Source organism: Megalobrama amblycephala, linkage group LG7 (assembly GCF_018812025.1).
Source record: "Megalobrama amblycephala isolate DHTTF-2021 linkage group LG7, ASM1881202v1, whole genome shotgun sequence".
NCBI lineage: Eukaryota > Metazoa > Chordata > Actinopteri > Cypriniformes > Xenocyprididae > Megalobrama > Megalobrama amblycephala.
The window spans coordinates 57,181,625-57,205,452 of record NC_063050.1 but is presented as its reverse complement, the minus strand read 5'-3'; the positions used below and the strand labels follow the sequence as shown (position 1 = coordinate 57,205,452).

Sequence of the window (23,828 nt, the reverse complement as noted above, 5' to 3'; positions counted from 1 at the left end):
TCTAACTACAAGTTTAGTTTTGCACAGGAGCTTTTTTATTTGTACATAAATGCTATACAAATGTTAGTGTATGTATATGCATGTATAGAAAACTGACTTCTAAGGGGGCCCCCCCTGCCTCGGGCCCTGGGTACTCGGTACCCTTTACCCCCCCAGTCCGACGCCCCTGGTGACCCTCACACAAAATTCCCAATTGCACACATTCCTATTGAAACGGCTGGATTTCACGCATGAAAAATCATTGAACAACAGTAAAAGTGAGGCACAAAGATGATTTCCAGAACCTTTACTCTCTCTGATCCGCTGTGACGGAACGCCGCATTTGTGCGGATTACAGGGTTCCTGAAGCGCATCATGGTCAAATGATCAAGCTGGGTTGTTGTTAATTAAGATGGTCTACCAGCTCTAACCAACTTGACCAACTCAACTCTACCAGGTTAAAACCAGGCCTACTAAACCCCTGTTTTTTACGTGCACAGTTAAGCGCACATCCTTACTAAGTATACTTCATTTGACTTGTACGCGTACACAGGCTCAAAACTACGCATAAGTCGTACAAGACAAATAAAGTAAACTTTGCAAGGCTGTGCGTGTAAAAAACGAAGTATACCTGGGGCTAAATCCGGCGGTGCGCGTACAGTACGCACGTACTCTTCTTTGCGTCACGCTCACTGTACGCTGACCCTCACGTATGCCTAAAAAGTGAAGTATACTTTGGGCTTTAATGTCAGTAGTGAGCAGCAGGGATTTGTCATTGTGTCAGAAAACTGTTGACCATCTTCATCCAGCTTTTCTTGTTTCTTCTTGGCACTGTGTTTCTGGCCAAGTGTTATTAGTAATAATTCAGCAATATTTTTCTTGATTCAGGGGTTTATTTACCACTGAGCGAGTGATGGTTCTCACTCCTCCATCAGTGAAGGGCTTTATCCTGAGGAAGGTATTATGGAGTTAGAGGATAAAGCCTTATGAAAGATGTTGAGTCAGGTAGATCTGTGTGTGTGTGTGTTGCAGGGCTTATTGTTCACTTTGCCATCAGACGCAAGACGTCGTGCTGGATCCTTCGGTCACGGTCCGTTCCTCTGGGACATCTGGACCTCATCTGGATCTCATGATCTAATCGCACTCTCTCCAGTCTCACGCGCTCGGCTTCAATGCTCTCGCTGTGACCCTTCAGCTGCCAGTCTCGTCTCGTTCTCACTCCGAAGGTCCACGTTCACCTCCTGTACCTCGACATGGACATCGGCGGCCTGACTACGGTGGTGGCCAACTCGGCGTACATCTCGGCCCGAGGCAGTTTCGATGGCACGGCCAACCCGGCGGCCAACCGAGACAAGAAGTACCACGACAAGCTCAAGCTGCCCCACATCACGTTGTGCGAAGATCTGCGAGAAACCCTGGATCTGCAGTTCAAGAGCATCTGCGTGGAGCAGCCCATCGGAAAACGGCTGTTTCAAGAGTACCTGGAAACCACCAGCGAGTACAAGGGCCCGAGTCGTCTCTGGAAGGACGTGGAGGCGTACGACACGGCCGAGGATAAGGATCGAGTTCAGAAAGCCACGAAAATCCTGCAGCGCTACATGGAGCCCTCGGCCAAGCTCTTCTGCCCGTTTTTACCCGAGAACGACATCACCAAGGTGAAGGAACGACACCAGGATGCGGCGGACGACTTGTTCGTGGAGATCCAGGCCAGCGTCTTCAACTTCCTCAAAGAGGTTCCCTTCACCTTCTATCTAGAGACCATGTACTTTAAGCGCTTCTTGCAGTGGAAGTGGCTGGAGATGCAGCCCATAGGCGAGGAATGGTTCCTGGACTTCCGTGTTCTGGGAAAAGGTGGATTCGGAGAGGTCTCCGCCTGTCAGATGAAGGGCACGGGGAAGCTGTACGCCTGCAAGAAACTCAACAAGAAGAGGCTGAAGAAGAGGAAAGGCTATGAGGTATGGAAGCAGCTCATTGTGTTGGGTTGAGGGGAATTATGAGGAGACATGCAGGTCTTTTTTTTTTCAGGAGACTGTGCTATTGGTAGCGTCTTGGTCATAAATATATGTTCCAAGAACGTTCCTGTTGAGTTATGAAAATGTTCAATGTTATCTGAACATTCCAGTTTTTTTCTTGGTTGTGTGAACTTTAAGGGAACATTCATTTGATCATTCTTCAAAAATTATGGGAACGTTAGTTTTGAATGTTCTCTGAAGGTTCTGAAGCAAGTTGCAACATTTAAAAAACGTTAGATATACATCCAACTAAAATGTTTCAGTAAAACGTTCCATGAATGATGTATAAATGATGCTATCGTTTTGAGAACATTATTAAAGACCAGATAACGTTGAACGAATGTTCTATAAACGTTACTAGAAGAACTTTGAGAGAACCTTGCCAGAACGTTCCCTCTTTGAACACTAAATATAACAGGATAGTACCACAATTTACTCGGATATCTGTTCAAAGTATTGTAATTCTAAAGCTGACAGGTCGTTGTGTTGAGGGGAATTATGAGGAAACATGCAGGTCTTTTTTTTCAGGAAACTGTGCTATTGGTGGCATCCAAACAACTTGGTCACAAATATATGTTCCAAGAACGTTCCCGTTGAGTTATGAAAATGTTTAATGTTATCTGAACATTCCAGTTTTTGTTAAATGGTTTAAAACATTATTTATTGGTTGTGTGAACGTTAAGGGAACATTAATTTGATCATTCTTTTGTTCAAACATTATGGGAACGTTAGTTTTGAATGTTCTCTGAACGTTCTGAAACAAGTAGCAACATTTAAAAAATGTTTCAGAAAAACGTATAAACGTATAAAAAGTATAAATAATGTTTTTGTGCTATCGTTTTGAGAACATTATTAAAGACCAGATAACGTTGAACGAATGTTCCATTAACGTTACTAGAAGAACGTTGAGAGAACCTTGCCCGAACGTTCCCTCTTTGAACACTAAATATAACAGGATACTACCACAGTTTACTCGAAGTATTGTAATTCTAAAGCTGACAGGGTTGAAATATGCCTAGTAATGGTACTTTGGGCCTGAAATGGGTAATTAACACTAAAAACTGCTGGGTAACAACCCAAGTTGGGTTAAATATGGACAAACCCAGCGATTGGATTGTTTTGATTCAGTAGTTGGGATAATGTTTGACCAACGTGCTGGATTTAACTAAACTTTTGATTAAAAATGACTATATGTCTGGCTTAAAATGAACCCAAAATAGGTTGGAAATTTGAAAATCAGACACATAATTAGTAGAGGAAACAATAATTAAAAAAAGGAGAACATTTATTAATAAGCAATTTAGTAATTGTAAAGTTGATGGGGGTTGAAATAGGCCTAGTAATTGATTATTGGTGCTTTGGGCCTGAAATGGGTAAATATGATTTCTGGAAAGTTCAGCAGTACAAAACTGCTCCAATGAAATAATAAAAATATACACGCAAATGACACTTTCTTGTGACTCAAATCTTAGTTTTATTCAAAATGATGTGTTTGAGGAGATAATGTTAATGGCCATGTGTTGATAGACTGGTACTGGTAACACTTAGATAACAGGACATGGATTTTGTGCGATTAAGCAGCTCAGACGTGACATTCATGATGAAGGTGAAGGCTTTACTGGGGCTAATATGCTTTACCAGCGCTTCCCTCCTCAAAACGATCCTGTTTCAGATCACAGCTTATGAAAGGTCTCATCATTCCAAGCGAGTTTGTGCTTTTATCAGTGATTTACTGATTGATTAAAGGACGAGAAGTCAGAGCATCATCCTGTTTCTGGTCAGGATTGATCAGGTGTGAACGTAAACATCAGCTAGCATTAGCAGCGCTGCTAACAGGCCGCAGTATTAGAGCTGATGAAGCTTTAGCCGTCAGCTCATTATGAAATGCCACTCCAACACATTTAAATATGGAACAGATTTGTCGTGGAAATCTTGGACAGCAGGAACTCTGGAGATGCGATCGGCACAGGATGATACTGACCGTAATTGAGTGTCCAACTCAGAACGTTCTGGCAAAGGTTCTCTCAGTAACGTTAATGGAACGTTCATTCAACGTTATCTGGGCTTTAATAATGTTCTCAAAATGTTTGCACAAAAACATCATTTATACATCGCTCATGGAGCGTTTTTCTGAAAAGTTTTAGTTGGACGTTCGTCTAACGTTTCTTAAATGTTATTATTTGTTAATCAGAACGTTCAGAAATAACTTTTAATGGGAACGTTAGAAAAACGTTCTTAGAACATATTTTTGTTGACTGGTTTATCAGTCACAGTTATAAACATGAAAACATTAAAAAACAAAGTATTCTGCTGTTTGGAAACATTCGCTCGAGCTTCATCGTGTTTCTGTCGAATCTGTGAATCATCGTTTGTGAATCAGAAACCTGCATATAATATGAAATAAGAGAAGTGACAAATGTGCAAAATGATGTCATATATTTGCAGGAAATCCGTTAAACGTATTAAATAGCCTATATTTAGCTCTGTCTGCATGTATGTTATGTATGGAGGACCAGGGGTGCCACTTAAAAATAAAAAGAAGAATCAATTAATTAATTTAATAATTCAAACATAAAAATGTATATAAATGATTCACTTTTTATATGGGCAATTTAATAGACATATTTAAAGTTGTTTATTTAATTCCTGTTTTTAAATGTAGTTTAATAAAACAATAAATTTTAAAAATCTTTTTTGAATGTATAAATAAATAGACACATTTGAAATGGGATATTTAATTCATTTTTTAAAACGTAGATCAATAAAACAATAAAAAGTTCATTAGTAAATCATTTTAAATGCGCATTTAAATCGCTTTTTTAAAAAGAATTTGGCAAATGCTTTTCTTTCTCTATTTACCAATTGCTTTTCTTTGTCGGTTTGCCAAATGCTTTTCTTTATCCATTTGTCAATCGAGTGGTAAAATGCCATTGGACAGTACACACGTGGGAGCAACCAATCAACTTTCCCCTCAATTTGAAGAGCCAATCCTCTCTCACTTGTAACACTCATTGTCATTGGACAATTAGTACGGTGACCGGGAGGGGACATGTTCTGTTCATTTAGTTTTGTCGTGGCCACAACATATAAAGTCGTGGGAACGTGATAATATGTCGTGGCCAAAGATATTAATTCGTGGGAACGGCCACGAGATTGTTTTGTCGAGGTAATGATATCCTTATGTCTTGGCCACGAGATCATATGGTGAGGGAACGATATATTTTTCTCATGGCCGCGAGTTAAATGTGTAAACAACCTGCGTGACCATAACAACCTGGAATTATCAGAAATGGACAATACCATAATAATATTTTTAATTAAGAAAAAGAATGGAATTAAGAAATTATTATATTAACATAGTGCATATTATATTGTATTGCGCGCGATGTTGCAGACAGCATTCTTTTAAATCCATTCACTTATCGTTTATTTTTTATTTAATATTTTTATATTATTAGTTACATCTGTATATTCAGGGTGCGATTTGTGAAAAAAACAGAGGGAAGGGATGTTTTGAAAAGTTTTTTTTTTTGTTTTTTTGTTTTTGTTAAAGACCACAGTGGAGCTATATACTATTTTTGGCAGCTGTTACAGAAACATTTTTACAAAAAAAATCTGATTTAACTTTGAGATTTGAAGTATTAGATATAGCTTAGATATTTGCAGCACTACAATGACACTAATAATTCTTAATTTCTGATAGAAATGCAAAATCAATCGGTAGTTATTAATAGAATAAGGAGACACAACCCTTTACATTAAATCGCGTTTGGTCCCATTTATTTATACACGTTTACCTCAGATTTCATTAGATAGAATATAAGATGTGCTGTACGCAGGGTTTGATAATTCCCGAGGTCAGAAAATGTAGTTTACTAGAGGGTACGGGGGCATGGTACCCCGAGAAAATTTAGATTTCCCTGGTGTACATGTGTACATTTTTAGGACGTTTTACGGCCAACAAATGGGATAACAATAGCTTTAAAACCATGTCAACAAATACATGCATGCACAGTTTTGAGGCAGCTTTAATCGCATGTTTGGTAATTTCATGACTTAACAGAACACCGACGGCCATTGCTCGTAGTTTCTTTTGCGCTTTATTTAAGCTATAATAAAATAATTATGCAGCGCGCGCCGGCGCATTTGCTCATGCAATTCTTGAGTGCGCGCCGCAAGCACAGTATAACGGCTGATTGGACAGTCATGTTCATTTTTCTGAGTTTTACTAACATCATCTGATCGCAGTTCACTGTTGTTCAACTGAAGCTCACTCGTTGTCACCTGCACCTTTTCCTCGCTCGTTTGACTTGCGCTGAGGTGAAGTCGGAATGCGCGTCTGAAAAGTGTCCCGTTTGTTGTGGTGGTAAAGAGACAGTTACATATAAACGCAGCGTTTTATTTGGCGATGTTTTAAAAAAAGATTTTTATTTTTGTTATTTTATATGCTCTGTTGGTGGTTTGTGGAGTAGCATCACCCAGGGGGGATATTTTTTTAGAGGCAGGGATACATAGACCAGAAGAGGGGAAATCCCCCCGTCCCCCCTACAAATCGCACACTGTGTATATTTATTTGCTTTATTTTCCCCTTCATTTCCCATATTTCTTTATCTAATTAATATTCTTTACTTTATGACTGTAGCCTATTTCTGTAGTCTATTTCTGTAAATGAGCGTCTGTTTTCTCTTGTAGCCCCTCGTGCCTGTGACAGCATTCGAATTAATTCAGAGTTTAAGTTTAAAAAATGTGTTACTATTTTAGAATATTTTGTTTATTATTATTATTTGTTATTATAAAATCATGCTTTTCAAAAACCTATGAAAGCATGATTTTATTCTATTTCTGTAGGCGCACGGGAATTTTACAAGGAGTTCATTTACGGGAATATTATATATATATATATATATATATATATATATATATATATATATATATATATATATATATATATATATATATACATACCACCCTTATTTTTCATTCTTAATTAAAAATATTATTATGGTATTGTCCATTTCTGATAATTCCAGGTTGCTATGGTTGCGCAGGTTGTTTACACATTTAACTCGTGGCCATGAGAAATTATGTCGTTCCCTCAACATATGATCTCGTGGCCACGACATAAGGATGTTGTTACCTCGACAAAATGATCTCGTGACCACAACTTATTATCACATTCCCACGAATTAATATATTGTGGCCACGACAAAACTAAATCCCGGTCACCGTACTAATTGTCCAATGACAATGAGTGTTACAAGTGAGAGAGGATTGGCTCTTCAAATTGAGGGGAAAGTTGATTGGTTGCTCCCACGTGTGTACTGTCCAATGGCATTTTACCACTCGATTGACAAATGGATAAAGAAAAGCATTTGGCAAACCGACAAAGAAAAGCAATTGGTAAATAGAGAAAGAAAAGCATTTGCCAAATTCTTTTTAAAAAAGCGATTTAAATGCACATTTAAAATGATTTACTAATGAACTTTTTATTGTTTTATTGATCTACGTTTTAAAAAATGAATTAAATATCCCATTTCAAATTTGTCTATTTATTTATACATTCAAAAAAGATTTTTAAAATTTAATGTTTTATTGTTTTATTAAATTACATTTAAAAACAGGAATTAAATAAACATCTTTAAATATGTCTATTAATTTGCCCATATAAAAAGTGATTCATTTATATACATTTTTATGTTTGAATTATTAAATTAATTAATTGATTCTTCTTTTTATTTTTATGTGGCACCCCTGGTCCTCCATAGTTATGCAGTGATGTGATGAGTTGAGTGAACACGAATGTGAGAATGTCTCAGTACTGAAGAGAGAGTCACGTGATCAGCCACACTGATATGATTATTTGATTTGAACCTCCCGCTGTGTGTTTGGTCCCGCTCATTCATGACTTTGACAGTGTGATGTTCTGAGCTGAAGATCATCAGTCGTGTTGTTCTGGTTCCTCAGGGAGCCATGGTGGAGAAACGGATCCTGGCTCGAGTTCACAGTAGATTCATCGTGTCACTGGCGTACGCCTTCCAGACCAAAACAGAGCTGTGTCTCGTCATGACCATCATGAACGGAGGAGACCTGAGGTCAGACTCACACACACTTAATAAAAAATAAAAAATAAAAATGCTGACGCGAAAGAGTTAATTTAATTTCATCATTTTATATTTGATTTAATTTTTAATTTGATTTTGTTATATTTTATTTTCAATTTTATATAATTTAATTTAAAAAAATTGTTTTATTTAATTCTATTATATATTCCATTTTATTTAATTCTATTTTATATATTTTTCTTGTAATTTTATTTAATTATATCATTTTTATTATATTTATTTTTTATTTAATTTAATCTATTTTATATTCTATTTTAATTTTTATCATTTAATCATTAACTTAATCATTTCATATTTTATTTTAAGTTTTTTATTTAATTTTATTCTGTTATATTTTATCCTATTCTATTTTATTTTATTTCTTTAATTTAATTTTATCGTTTTATATTTCATTTTATTTTTATTTTACATTTTTTTATTTTATTCTATTTTATGTTTTTTTATATTTATTTTTATTTTTATTTATTTAATTTTATTATTTGACTTAATTTTATTTTATTTAATTTTATTTTGTATTTTATTTTATTTTTAATTTCATTATTTAATTTAATTCTATTTCATATTTTATTTTGTTTTTTATTTAATTCAATTTAATTCAATTTAATTTTTTATTCTATTTTCTTATTTAATTTAATTCTATTATATATTCTATTTTATTTTAAATTTTATTTAATTATATTTTATATTCTATTTTAATTGCAATTTTATTTAATTATATAATTTTTATTATATTTCATTTTTTAATTTAATTTAATTATATTTTATATTCTACTTTAATTTTATCATTTCATCATTAATTTCATCATTTCATATTTTATTGTATTTTTTTAATTTAATTTTATTCTGTTGTATTTTATCCTATTCTATTTTATTTTATTTCTTTAATTTAATTTGATCATTTTATATTACATTTTATTCTATTTTATGTTCTTTTATATTTAATTTTATTTTTATTTAATTTATTTAATTCTATTTCATATTTTATTTTGTTTTTTATTTTATTTAATTTTTATTTTGTTTATTTTATTCTATTTTTTATTTAATTTAATTCTATTATATATTCTATTTTATTTTTAATTGTATTCCATTTTATTATTTTATATTCTATTTTACTTCTAATTTTATTTAATTATATCATTTTATTATATTTGTTTTTGTTTAATTTAATTCTATTTTATATTCTATTTTAATTTTATCATTTCATATTTTATTTTAATTTTTTAATTTAATTTGATAATTTTATATTTAATTTTATTTTATTTTACATTTTTAATTTTATTCTATTTTGTTCTTTTATATTTAATTTTATTTTTTATTTAATTTTAATTGTATTATTTTACTTAATTTTAATTCATTTAATTCTATTTTGTATTTTATTTTGTTTTTATTTAATTTAATTTATTTTTATGCTATTTTATATTTAATTTAATGTGTAATTGAATTGAATCATTGTTCTTGTCTGCGGCAGGTATCACATCTATAACGTGGACGAGAATAACCCCGGGTTCTCCGAGGCCAGAGCCTGTTATTACGCCGCTCAGATCATCCAGGGCATGGAGCATCTCCACCAGAAGAGAATCATCTACAGAGACCTGAAACCAGAGAACGTCCTGCTGGACAATGAAGGTGAACATGATGATGAACTCACACTCATGATCTGATGGTTCAGTCACATGACATCATGTCTGTGTGACCGCGTCTGTTTTCAGGGAACGTCCGGATCTCGGATCTCGGTCTGGCTGTGGAGCTCGCAGACGGTCAGGAGAAAATCAAAGGCTACGCTGGAACACCAGGTCAGTGTTATTTACTGTCAGTGAGATACAGTTTTCATTCATATGTTGGATCGACAAGCAAAACGTTCAAATATTATCCTAATATTGTTGTCCTAATATGTTATCCTTATATTTAAGCATTACAAGCACAAGTTGTAATCGCTGTCTAACACACTCGATGTGTCTGTTGAACTGAAGTCGTGACGTTAACTAACCACGTCACCTGTATTATATTACATCACTCTCATCTCTGACTGATAACTGAATGAACTTCCTGACAGCTCGGTCCAGAGTTATTTCAGTCCATGCCGTGTGTGTGTGTGTGTTTCAGGGTTCATGGCCCCGGAGCTGCTGAAGGGCGAGGAGTACAATTACTCCGTGGATTACTTCACTCTCGGGGTCACGCTGTACGAGTTCATCGCCGCTAAAGGACCCTTCAGGACTCGAGGAGAGAAGGTGCTCCTCAGCTTCATTCTTACATCATGTCGACACATTTGATAGATGCTTTTTACCCAGTGGTGAGGATGCTGCAGCCATTTGGAGACAGCGCCACCTGTGTGTCAATAAGGGTGAAAGTGTCTGATAAATGCGTGACAGTCTGTAAACAGCCGCTGTTGTTCTTGACTGTTTGTGCTGCTCAGGTGGAGAATAAAGAGGTGAAGAAGCGGATCCTGAACGACCCCGTGACCTACTCAGAGAAGTTCAGTGAGAACGCCAAGTCCATCTGCGAGGGTCTGCTGGCCAAAGAGGTGGACAAGAGGCTGGGCTTCAAGAACGGCTCGTGTGACGAGCTCCGCAGTCATCCGTTCTTCAGCGAGCTCAACTGGAGGAAACTCGACGCAGGTGCAGACGCAAACGTGACATCAGTAATGTTTCTGAAAGAGTCTCTTCTGCTCAACAAGGCTGTGTTTATTTGATCAAAAATACAGTAAACAGTGAAATATTATTCCAGTGTAAATCAGCTGTTTTCTATGTGAATATATAGTAAAGTGTAATTTATTCCTGTGATCAAAGCTGAATTTTCAGCATCATTACTCCAGTCTTCAGTGTCACATGATCCTTCAGAAATCATTCTGATATGATGATTTGCTGCTCAAGAAACATTTATGATTATTATCAGTGTTGAAAACAGTTCATATTTTTGTGGAAACTTGGGTCAGTAAGATGTTTTGTGTTTTTGAAAGAAATGAATACTTTTATTCATCAAGGATGCATTAAACTGATCAAAAGTGACATTAAATACATTTATAATGTTGCAAAAGATTCTATTTCAAATTTAAAAAAAAAGTGAACTTTCTATTCATCAAAGAATCCTGGGTCTCGTCCACGTTATAGATGTGAACCTGCCACAGACAGACAGATGATCTTTATGATGTTTATATACAGTCAAACCAAATTTTATTCAGACACCTTGAACATTTCATTCATTAATTCAGTTTATTCACTGCAGCTTAAAAAAAAGGGTAATAAAATATAACAAGATCTCATAATTAAACTGTCAGATTATGTCAGATAACACTTGGTCAGGTCAAAGTGTCTGAATCATTTTTGGTTCCAAATCAATTTTACTGGTAGTCCACTGTATGAAGAATTTTTGGGTATAATATGTCACAGTTTACTTTATTTTGCTATCCTCACTTACATAAATTAACTATAGTGTCCTGAACACACTAGTAAAAATATATAAAAAATATCTGAATAATAATTTAATAATAATAATTTTGGTTTGACCTGTATATCCATAAAAAAAAGATTAAAATAAATTAAAAAATAAATAAAACATAACATAGAATAAAATAAAATAAAATAATAAAATAATAAAAAATAAAACAAAATGATAAAATTAAAATGTAATTAAAAATGTCAAATAAAATGAAATTACATATAAAATGATCAAATTAAATTAAAATAATATAAAATAAGATAAAAATGAAATAAATTTAAACAAATTTAAATTAAGAATAAAATAGAATAAAATTAAATAAAATTAAAATAGAATAAAATTAAAATTAAACTCAGGATAAAAATAGAATAAAATTAAATAAAATTAAAAATAAAATAATAAATATAAAATTAAATAAAATAAAAAAAAATTACAAATGTAAATTGAAATATAAGTACATTTAAAATGATCTAATTAAATTAAAAATAAAATAAAATAAAACAAAATGATAAATAAAATACATTTAAACAAAATTTAAATATAAAATTAAACAAATTAAATTCAGAATAAAAATAGAATAAAATTAAATAAAATTAAAAATAAAATAAAATATAAAATTTAAAAATTTAAAAAATAAATTAAAAATGTAAAATGAAATAAAATTACATATAAAATTATCAGATTAAATTAAAAATAAAATAAAACGGAATAGAATAAAATAAAAATAAAATAAAATACAGTTTAAAATGATAAAAATAAGAATAAAATAGAATAAACTATAAAATGAAATAAAATTAAAAGGATTCTTTGATGAACAGAAAGTTCAAAAGAACAGCATTTATTTGAAATAGAATCTGTTGTAACATTATAAATATCTTTACTGTCACTTGATCAAATGCGTCCTTGCTGAATAAAACTTTTGAATGGTAATGTATGACGATTTCCACAGAAATATGAAACTGTTTTCAACATTGATAATAATCATAAATGTTTCTTGAGCATCAAATCATCATATCAGAATGATTTCTGAAGGATCATGTGACACTGAAGACTGGAGTAATGATGCTGAAAATCCAGCTTTGATCACAGGAATCATTTTTAATAACCAAGTTTTGATGAAATAAATGCAGTGAGCACAAGAGCCAAATCTTTCTGAATACTAGATGCTGTCTTCTGAGTGCACTAACTCCACATTGACGCCCCACAGGGATTCTGCCGCCTCCTTTCGTCCCGGATTCCAAGACCGTCTACGCCAAGGATCTGGACGACGTGGGCGCGTTCTCCACGGTAAAGGGGGTCGGCCTGGAGGACGACGACAAGGTGTTCTTCGACGAGTTTGCGTCGGGAAACATCTCCATCCCGTGGCAGGAGGAGATGATCGAGACGGGCATCTTCGGCGAGCTGAACGTGTGGGGTCCGAACGGAACGGTGCCCAACGACCTGCGCCGGGAGTCCATCCTGGAGCAGCCGCCGCCCAAATCCTCCACCTGCAGCGTCTCATAGTCACACGGGCGCAGAACTGTACTGATCACAACCACATTTACTTCAGCTTCAGCTATTTAAACGGTTAAAGGGGCGTCGCTCTCAGTATTTACAGTAGTGATTATTGATTTTATTGAGTTTATTGACCCATAAACTGAGTTCCAGCGCTCAGTGAGTTTACATGCACTCTCCTGTTCAAGCATGACTCGCATTAGGCTTCTAAACAGAATATCTAAGAATAGAGGGAAATGCTTTGCAGTCGTCTTTTTGACATCCATACAGGTCAGTAAATGAGAAAAACAACTGTACCTGAAAGTAAATAAATATTACATACTATTATATATGAGTAATACTGACATTGTTCTCTGATCTGAATCATGAGAATGTGTATATTTGTGTTTATAATCATTTACATGCAACAGAATATAATACACAGTCTGCTGTGAAATGGTTGAGTGAATAATTCAATGCATTTCTCATTTTTATTAAACTGATTTCATGCTTTGAAACCTCAATGTTTTTGACTGGTCTTAGTGAATTGTTTTAACAGCTTTAATTAATGCCTTGATTGATTGTGATTGTGTTTTATGACCCTGTCTGAGGTCGTTCACTGCGATGGGTTAACAGAGAGATTAGACGTTAAACAGATGCTGTTAACTAGTCCTGCCACTGTTGCCACGAACACAAAGACGCTTCTGTGCATGAATCGCTTTTTAAGTGCCCTAGAAAAGACCTCAGTAGCTCGATTTTTTTTTTGAAATTTGTATTCATGTAAAAAGCTGTAAATGTCTATAGGTTGCACTGATTGTTGAAGTACTTATGAAGAATGTGATAGTTGTCATGATTATGATTTCAAATAAATTTTTTGCCATAAATACACCTCTGGTGACTCTGTGCGTTATCTGTGAATGTTGAGGGGGAAAAAAGTCACACTACTGATTTAAAGGTGCAGTGTGTAAATTTTAGCAGCATCTAGTGGTGAGGTTGTGAACTGCAACCAACGGCGCTCACCCCTATTAAGCAATTAATAAGGCTGTGACTTAAGTCACATGTAGTTCTTGTTTTTTCTTATTTTTTCTGTGATTCTGCTTGTTAACAGCAGGTGTTCATCACTAATGTGCCATCATTACATAATAAAGTGCTTAATTATCTCATTAAATTTAACTCTGCTTCAGTGGTATTTTAACATTATTTAGAGAGGGACCATATGTACTCTGAGCAGAGCTGATTTAACTCTGGGGATTTTGCTGTGTACCGTCCCGATTCGTACTGTACTGTAACGCTCGGTGGAAACGAGCCATAAATAAAGTAGTCTATTATACAAAAACCTATTCATAGTTTGTTCAGTTCAAATTTCATACACTGATGTCTGTGGAAGCTGCAATAATAATCTTTTCGATTATAATTTGACAAAATGTTTTATTCATATCAGATGCACAAGGGTTTTAAATGACAAAACACTTTAATTTCCACATTTGACAATCACAAATATATACTTCATGATACAAATTTGTGAATATTTTGAATAAAAAACAAAACAAAATAAAAGTGATACATACATCAGTGATACAGTGTGGCTGCATGATGCATTGCCATGGAATTAATAAGTTCTAAAGTAATTATATATATTACAGATCCCACCCTCAGATTGCCCTCTTAAGGTAAGGTAAGAATGAAACGCTCTCTTCTTCACTCCAATGCTCTCATTTTCTGTCTCCATTTGAAATAAACACAGAAAGAAGAAATTATAGTACAGAATAAATACAAAAGAAAGAAAGACAGCAGTATATATCTAGTCAGAATAGATCACATATCAAATGAAAAGATTAAAAGACTTTTATTATGCATGTTTCTACTGTTTTTAAAGCCTTCTTGTTATACGACTTTGTATGGACAAAAAAAATCTCAAAATATTGTCTTTTATGTTCCACAGAAGAAAGAAAGTTATTCAGCTTTTGATCAACATGAAGGCAAGTAAATTGTCATTTTTCATTTTAATAGCGTGAATAGTAATTATTTGCTAAAAAGAGTATGATAAATGTACATGCATTATGAACACTAGCTGACAAGCAGGAATATGACACTAAACTACTTGATGTTGTTCATCTGTCAGTCAGAAATGAAGTCAGAATAAAAGGTGTTTGTGTGCATGTGTGCGTCTGCACTGATGTAGTGATCAGAACTGATGCTGAATCAGTGTTCACACTGAAACCTGCTCGTGTGTGGAGTTCATCAATACATCTTTTAATAAAAATCTGTTTACTGTATATATTCTGTGGACAGCAAACTGTGCAATTGGATTTTGAGCTTTCTGAATCAAGAGTTTCTCTAATAAAGCTGTATTTCACAGAATGACACTGTCTTCATTTCTTCAGTTCAGCTCTATTTCATCAGTTTAAACTGAACTGCAGGCGGTCTGTGAATGAGACGCAGGATTTTGCACGGAAACACAGCAGGCAAACGTGGCTCTACTGTCTCAAAAGTGTTCGTCCCGGCTGTCTCGAATTCTGATGTGTGTCAGTTCTACAACAGCAGCAAACAGACTTCATTAAATCACCAGCATCAGGCCTCATGAACAAGTACAGCAAACAGTCAGCGATTGGGTTCAGAAAAATGAGTTGACTAAGAAAATCTAAAACTTTAAATAATAAACTGTCCTTCAACTTGGGAAAAATCTCTTCAATAAAACCCGTGATTACATAGGGGAGAATGAGAAATGTGTAAGTCAGCAGCACCAGGAACAATCTGCCCAAAATTAATTGTCGCTTTAGAGAAGTAAGAGATATTGCGTGTGAAAGACCGCGACAAGTACCAACAAAACACAGAATGATTATCAGGTAGGGGATCAAACAGCCGATCGATAGGGGCAGACCGGTAAAATCCTGCAAACAGACGGCTAGGCCTACAAAGATCAGAGGAACAAACCAGACGATCACAGAAATAACACAGGAGACTTTTAGTGAATGATGAGATTTGTACCAGATTGGATGAGAAACCAGAAGATATCGTTCAAAAGCAACACAAGCCATGAAATACAGACCAACCATCAAACTATACAAATTTGCACTTTTCAATTTGTACACGATTGCAACTTCACGTATCCATTCGCTTGTTATCATTAACTTACAAATGATCTGAATGAGATCTGAAAGAATCAAATGAATAACAAAAAGTGGAGCAGAGCGCTGAGATTTGATAAGAGCACACAACGCCACCAGAGTTAAGATCATGACTGGAATCTCAATGACTGAAATGATCCGTAAATATAATGGAAAACGAATCCTCCTTTCAGTGTCATTATATACTCCAGTTGTTCCGTTGAAGCTGATGTTTTGTTCCATTGTTTGATGAAATCTTGACAGGCAGCACTAAATAACAAACCAGTCATTAGTTCAAAAAAACACATGCATTCATTTGCTGTTGTAAATATATTTTTCTTTTAAATAAAAAAATATATATTTCAACTGTATTTCAACAATTACACAGAAAACAGATCTGTTTTCTGTGTAATTGTTGAAATACAGTTTCCTCAGTTTGCTTTACATTTTCTTGTGAGATGTGTGTGATGTTAAAATGCTTAAAATACGTTAAATGTAAGATTAAAGATTGAAAATCCTCCATCTGAACAGTAACTGTTGTTGTGAATATTCAGTTCAGCTCAACTGTAAGTGTTCAATGGTTTATTAATGGAGGAATAAATCTGGAAGAACTTACGTTACTGACAGTAGTTTGTGTGTTTGTTCTGCAGGTCAAAGCGAGTCGAAGCAGAAGGTTTGTGGAGCAGCACACAGACTGACAGATGTTTCACGGGTTTGAAGAGCTCTTCATTCGCTACACTGGAAAAACACACATTTTAAAGCTTGTTGATCTGATGTAGGAAATGACAAACAATCTGATCAACGTGTGAAACTGTGATTACCTGAGAGGACACGATTAACTAACAATGATAAACTAATTATTAAAAACTATTCGGACAGTAACTGTTTCTCAGGGGGCGTAAGGTATTTTCACAATGATCATGAGAGAACGCACAAATGACACGATCTTCCTGAAATATTTCCATTTGGATCTGCTGTACTGAAATCACACACAATGTTCATTAAAGGAAACTAGTTTAAGCACAAATGATCACATGATTTCAGAGACTGAAAAACAAAGATAGATGACAATATAAACTTTATCTCATGATCTGACCTGGAATCATAATAAACATCAAATTTTAAGACAGATGATGATGTTTATGAGCTGATCATCATCATTATCAAATGAATCTCAAGAACCTAAAGTGGAAAGTGGTTCCAACAAGGACCTGAAAGAAAACTTCCAAAGATGCATTAAACAATTCCATTGTAATTTCTTCACTTTCTTCTACACCAGAGGTCTTCAACCCTACTCCTGGGGACCCACTGTCCTGGAGAGTTTAGCTCCAACCCTAATCAAACACACCTGACGCAGCTAATCAAGCTCTTCAGGATGGCTTGAAACTACACATGCCGGTGTGCTGAAGAAGGTTGAAAATAAACTTTCCAGGACAGTGGGTCCCCAGGAGCAGGGTTGAACACCTCTGTTCTACACTGTTCCACATAAACAAGCACACTAGAGAGTCAACAAGCTGAACTAAAGGCTGAAACACAATGACACAATAATTCACACATGAGACGACATGATCTTACCTGGAATCAGACTGCAGACTGAAGACGCTGTTCATCAGAAGATGATGGTGTTTATGAGCTCAGCGCTCTTTTATAGCCTGAGTAACTCCGGAAACATCAAACAAAGATGCATTAAACATCATTAAAACTTAATGCACATGCAACCACATCAGAAAACAAACCCAAATTTCAAATTAGAAAACCACTTAAAAAAAAAAGAGCCCTAAGTGTTATAGACAGGAAAATGTGTACAGTGATATAATACTCAGATTCTGTCATTCTGTAAGTTTATCAAATTATGATTATGCAGTGAGAGCAAAATAAAGACAAAATCTTAGAGCAACATTTACTACTGAAAACAAAATCTCTGCATCTTTATTTTCAGTTTCATTCCAGACTCTGATGTTTGTGAAGCTCCACATCATCCGTCAGTAAACTTTGAGTTAGTTTGATTCTGCACTGCTTTAATAATGTTCACTAATTTACAGGTGCTAGTCAAATAATTAGAATATCCTCAAAAAGTTGATTTATTTCACTAATTCCATTCAAATAGTGAAACTTGTATATTATATTCATTCATTACACACAGACTGATATATTTCATATGTTTATTTCTTTTAATTTTGATGATTATAACTGACAACTAAGGAAAATCCCAAATTCAGTATCTCAGAAAATTAGAATATTACTTAAGACCAATACAAAGAAAAAGAAATCTAGGCCAACTGAAAAGTATGAACATGAAAAGTATGAGCATGTACAGCACTCAATACTTAGTTGGGGCTCCTTTTGCCTGAATTACTGCAGCAATGCAGCGTGGCATGGAGTCGATCAGTCTGTGGCACTGCTCAGGTGTTATGAGAGCCCAGGTTGCTCTGATAGTGGCCTTCAGCTCTTCTGCATTGTTGGGTCTGGCATATCGCATCTTCCTCTTCACAATACCCCATAGATTTACTATGGGGTTAAGGTCAGGCGAGTTTGCTGGCCAATTAAGAACAGGGATACCATGGTCCTTAAACCAGGTACTGGTAGCTTTGGCAGTGTGTGCAGGTGCCAAGTCCTGTTGGAAAATGAAATCTCCATAAAGTTGGTCAGCAGCAGGAAGCATGAAGTGCTCTAAAACTTCCTGGTATACGGCTGCGTTGACCTTGGACCTCAGAAAACACAGTGGACCAACACCAGCAGATGACATGGCACCCCAAACCATCACTGACTGTGGAAACTTTACACTGGACCTCAAGCAACGTGGATTGTGTGCCTCTCCTCTCTTCCTCCAGACTCTGGGACCCTGATTTCCAAAGGAAGTGCAAAATTTACTTTCATCAGAGAACATAACTTTGGACCACTCAGCAGCAGTCCAGTCCTTTTTGTCTTTAGACGCTTCTGACGCTGTCTGTTGTTCAAGAGTGTCTTGACACAAGGAATGCGACAGCTGAAACCCATGTCTTGCATACGTCTGTGCGTAGTGGTTCTTGAAGCACTGACTCCAGCTGCAGTCCACTCTTTGTCAATCTCCCCCACATTTTTGAATGGGTTTTGTTTCACAATCCTCTCCAGGGTGCGGTTATCCCTATTGCTTGTACACTCTTTTCTACCACATCTTTTCCTTCCCTTCGCCTCTCTATTAATGAGCTTGGACACAGAGCTCTGTGAACAGCCAGCCTCTTTTGGAATGACCTTTTGAGTCTTGCCCTCCTTGTGCAAGGTGTCAATGGTCGTCTTTTGGACAACTGTCAAGTCAGCAGTCTTCCCCATGATTGTGTAGCCTACAGAACTAGACTGAGAGACCATTTAAAGGCCTTTGCAGGTGTTTTGAGTTAATTAGCTGATTAGAGTGTGGCACCAGGTGTCTTCAATATTGAACCTTTTCACAATATTCAAATTTTCTGAGATACTGAATTTGGGATTTTCCTTAGTTGTCAGTTATAATCATCAAAATTAAAAGAAATAAAGTCTGTGTGTAATGAATGGAATGGAACTTTTTGAATGGAATTAGTGAAATAAATCAACTTTTTGATTATATTCTAATTATATGAACAGCACCTGTACTTCTGATTCTAATTATTGACACTTGATGTAGAGATAAATGGTGATAAACTCGTACTCCGTCGCTAGACACATATGGGGAAAAGCAGGCAATAGCAGTCTGCAATAAAATCGAGTTTTTTTCATCTTTGTCTTTTATCTAAAATCAAAACTTTTTATATCTTTTAAACATTTTGAGCAAGTCATGCATGCTTTTATTTTGTCATGTCTGGACTACTGTAATGCACTTTACACTGGAATATCCCAAAATGCACTTTCTCACTTACAATTAGTCCAGAACTCTGCGGCACGGCTTTTAACAGGAACCAAAAGGCGCGAACACATCACCCCCATCCTCGCCTCGCTGCACTGGCTTCCTGTTCGATTTAGAATTGATTTTAAGATTTTATTGTTTGTTGTTTTCAAAGCTCTGAATGGACTGGCCCCACAGTACATCATGGACCTCATCCAAATTTACTCACCGGCGCGTTCACTGAGGTCTGAGGGCCAGCTCCAGCTCGTGGTTCCTAAGACCAGACTTAAAACCAGGGGGGACCGAGCCTTCTCTCTGGTCGGCCCCAGACTGTGGAACGCTCTCCCTCCCCAGGTCAGAACGGCCCCCACAGTTGAATGTTTTAAGTCTCGTCTTAAGACCCACTTTTATTCCTTGGCTTTTAAATCTGCGTGAGTTGTGTTGTCCTGTGTCTTTTATTGGTTTGTTTTATTTATTTTATTAATTTTGCCTATTTATTTATGTGCCTTTTTATTGTATTGCTCTTATTTGATTTTACTGTTTTTTATTGTTTGAATGAAGGCTAGTGAAGTTAAATAGAGCATTTATTTATGTATTGTATTGTATTGATTTTAATTTTGTGCAGCACTTTGGAGACTGTTTGTGGTTGGTAAAATGTGCTATAGGAATAAAGTGGATTGGATTGGATTGGATAAAAGAGCTCATTTTGCAAAGAGCAAATTTCCTACTAAAAGAGCTTTGCAGCAGTGTTGCAAATGATGGGCACAGTAAGTGTGTCTTGTGCCTGGGGAAATCTGAGGCTACATTGGATATGAGTAAGCTCACACCGGCCCAAGCCCCGTGTGTCTCACTCTCTCCACAGAGAGCCATCGCCTGTCCTGATCTCCCGCTCTGACCAGAGGCTTCCGATACGGAGGAGTGGACGGGCCCTGCTGAAGATTCCTCCCTGTTACCATCTTTAGAGCCCATCGATGCCAGATCTGGGATGGATGCCAATCTTTTCTGCATTCTCTCCAGAGCTGTTGAGGAGCTCGGCCTCCACTGGTCTTCCTCAGAGGAGCCCACATGCAGCTGTTTGGACGAATGGTACCTGCCGGGGCGCCATCAGGCCTCTTGTCAGCGTGCAGCTCTGTTTTTCCTGGAGGTCCATGATGAGCTGATTAAATCTCTCACCACTGTCGACGGCTCTGAGAAGAAGGGCTACGAGAAGCTGCTGCCCTTGGACGAGTCAGTGGCCGCGCACCTCTGCCCGCCTGCTGCCATAGGGTGGAAAGCCAAGACCTCCCTTCCATCCAAGCCGTGTAGGACCACCTCAGCTCTCGCTGGACATGCCTACTCAGCCAAGCAGCTTCAGCACTCCACACCATGGCCATACTTCAAGTGTTTCAGGCCAAGCAACTCCATTCTATGGACCAGACTTGTCCTGTTATAGCGAACACAACAAAAAAACAAACATACTCAAAAAGAGTTCCAATTTACTCTTCTGCCTCCCATGAACGCCAGGCACCTACACAGCGGCCTGTCGTCCGATCTAATCCAAACCCTTGCCACACGGGCCGAGGCCTGGCAGGCCATCCCTGGAGTATCAAGTTGGGTGTTGGGGATTATAAAACAAGGATACTCACTTCGATTTGCTCGAAGACCCCCGCGTTTCAGCGGCGTGTTCCCCACCTCACTGAGAGCAAAGGATGTTCACGTCCTCGGCTCCAAGGTGAGGACTTTGCTGGCGAAAGGAGCCATAGAAATGGTTCCCCCAGCCCAGAGTGAGTGAGGTTTTACAGCCGCTACTTCCTCATCCCCAAAAAGTATGGCGGCCTCTGGCCCATCCTAGATCTCTGACAGCTGGGGCAGTTTTCGATTCAGCCCAAATAAGGACTACAGTCTCGCCAGAGCACGCTCTGGCCATTCAACGGCTCGTGGCTTCTTTCCCCTCAGATCGTTTCAGATGTTGCTAGGCCTTATGGCCTCTGTCTCCCCAGTACTTCAGCTGGGCCTGTTATGCATGCAGCCCCTACAGATTGGCTGAAACTTCAGGTTCCACCTCATGCTTGGTGGCCCGGCCGCCTGTGTATCAGGAAGAGACAGGCCTGCTTGACAGCCCTGGCCCTCTGGAAGGACCCACATTGGTGCAACCGATGTGTGCCCCTGGGAATGGTCTCCAGAAAGACCGGCCTTCGGCTCCTGGTCGGAGGAGGAAAGTCAGCTGCGCATCAACTGCCTAGAGATGCTAGCAATTCTTCCAGATGTTCCTGCCAGACCTGAGAGGTCACCACATCTTGTCTGGTCAAAGAGCATGACAGTCGTGTCCTACATAAATCACCAGGAGGCGCTATCGTCAAAGCGTCTCTTCACACTGGCGAAGCACCTCTTAGAATGGGAGCAGCCCAACCTGCGTTCACTGAGAGCATTGCATGTTCCAGGCAAATTGAACCAGCGAGTAGACATCCTGTCCCGGAGCAACGTTCCCTCAGAGGAGTGGATGATCCACCCCTAGACGATTCACGAAATTCGGGAGATCTTTGAACCATTTAGATTTTGAACCATTTAGGACCCCTTCTTGTTCGTCTGAGTGATGAGATACTTAGCAGACTATCATCAAAAAACTCCCAAGCCCATTTAAGGGTAAAAATTTAATTGATGTTCATCAAATAAAAAACAGAGATAATACTGATAAACAAATGATAAAGTTTGGGCTGCTGAACATTAGATCCCTTTCTTCAAAAGCACTTATCTTAGATGATATTATCACAGACAATAATCTAGATTTGCTGTGTTTGACAGAAACTTGGCTAAAACCAGATGATTGCATTACTTTAAATAAGTACTTTAAATTATCGACACGAGCCTCGACTGAAAGGCTGTTGCTGTAATTTATATTAATGTCTTCAGTATTACTCAAAAGTCTTTCAAATATAATTCCTTCAAAGTGATGGTGCTTTATGTAAAGTTATGTAATGTAAACGACAAATCCCATTTGACATTTGTGCTGGCTACTGTATACAGGCCACCAGGGCACCATACAGACTATCAGCACTATCAGCATACAGCACTATCAAAGAATTTGCTGATTTTCTATCAGAGTTAGTACTGGCTGCGGAAAAAGTCCTTGTTGTTGGTGATTTTAATATCCATGTAGATAATGATAAAGACTCATTGGGATTGGCATTTACAGACATTCTAAACTCTATTGAAGTTAGACATGTGTCAGGACCCACTCACTGTCGTAATCATACTTTAGATCTCATATTGTCACATGGAATCAATATTGATGCTGTTGAAATTCTGCAGCAGAGTGACGACATGATCATTATCTAGTCTCGTGTATACTACGTTTAGCCAAGGCTGCAAAACCGCCTCCCTGCCACAAATATGGTAGAACTATCACTTCACTAAATACATCAGTAGTTCGACTTTTTGAAAACATATAAAAAGCTGTAAATGTCTATAGGTTGCATTGATTGTTGAAGTACTTATGAAGAATGTACGGAAGAGGATTAGGGCCAAGCAATAATAAAAAAAAAATAAAACCATCTCGAGATTAAAGTTGTTAAATTTCGAGAAAAAACTCATTAAATTTCAAGAAAAAAGTCGAGATAAAATGTTGAGAATAAAGTCATTAAATTACGAGAAAAAAAGTCGTTAAATTATTAGAAAAATGTTGTTAAATTTTGAGAAAAAAGTCGAGATAAAATGTTGAGAATAAAGTCATTAAATTACGAGAAAAAAGTTGTTAAATTATGAGAAAAATGTCGTTAAATTTCGAGAAAAAAGTCGAGATAAAATGTTGAGAATAAACTCATTAAATTAACGAATTTATTCTCGTAATTTAACGACTTTTTTCTCGTAATTGAATGACTTTATTCTTGTA

At 36.5% G+C, this 23,828-nt stretch overlaps 1 protein-coding gene and 1 long non-coding RNA gene across 2 annotated transcripts; one reads left to right on the top strand and one right to left on the bottom strand.

The window, feature by feature from the left end:
• Positions 1-1,039: 1,039 nt before the first annotated feature.
• Positions 1,040-13,909, top strand: grk1a (G protein-coupled receptor kinase 1 a). The gene is made up of 7 exons (XM_048198238.1): positions 1,040-1,934; positions 7,956-8,083; positions 9,582-9,739; positions 9,823-9,906; positions 10,217-10,341; positions 10,527-10,728; positions 12,756-13,909. The coding sequence occupies exons 1-7, from the start codon at positions 1,233-1,235 to the stop codon at positions 13,049-13,051; spliced, it is 1,695 nt and encodes a 564-aa protein (XP_048054195.1). The 5' UTR covers positions 1,040-1,232; the 3' UTR covers positions 13,052-13,909.
• A 595-nt stretch (positions 13,910-14,504) lies between these two features.
• LOC125271492 lies at positions 14,505-17,229 on the bottom strand. The gene is made up of 3 exons (XR_007185652.1): positions 16,950-17,229; positions 16,745-16,866; positions 14,505-16,398 (listed from the first exon to the last, which is right to left on the bottom strand). It is a non-coding gene; the product is annotated as an uncharacterized LOC125271492 (long non-coding RNA).
• Positions 17,230-23,828: the final 6,599 nt, after the last annotated feature.

Excerpts from the sequence above, each read along its gene's own strand:
- grk1a (XM_048198238.1), top strand. The coding sequence starts at position 1,233 with ATGGACATCGGCGGCCTGACTACGGTGGTGGCCAACTCGGCGTACATC. Across the intron at positions 9,740-9,822 it reads CGTCCTGCTGGACAATGAAG|GGAACGTCCGGATCTCGGAT; the intron begins GTGAACATGATG and ends GTCTGTTTTCAG. Across the intron at positions 9,907-10,216 it reads AGGCTACGCTGGAACACCAG|GGTTCATGGCCCCGGAGCTG; the intron begins GTCAGTGTTATT and ends TGTGTGTTTCAG.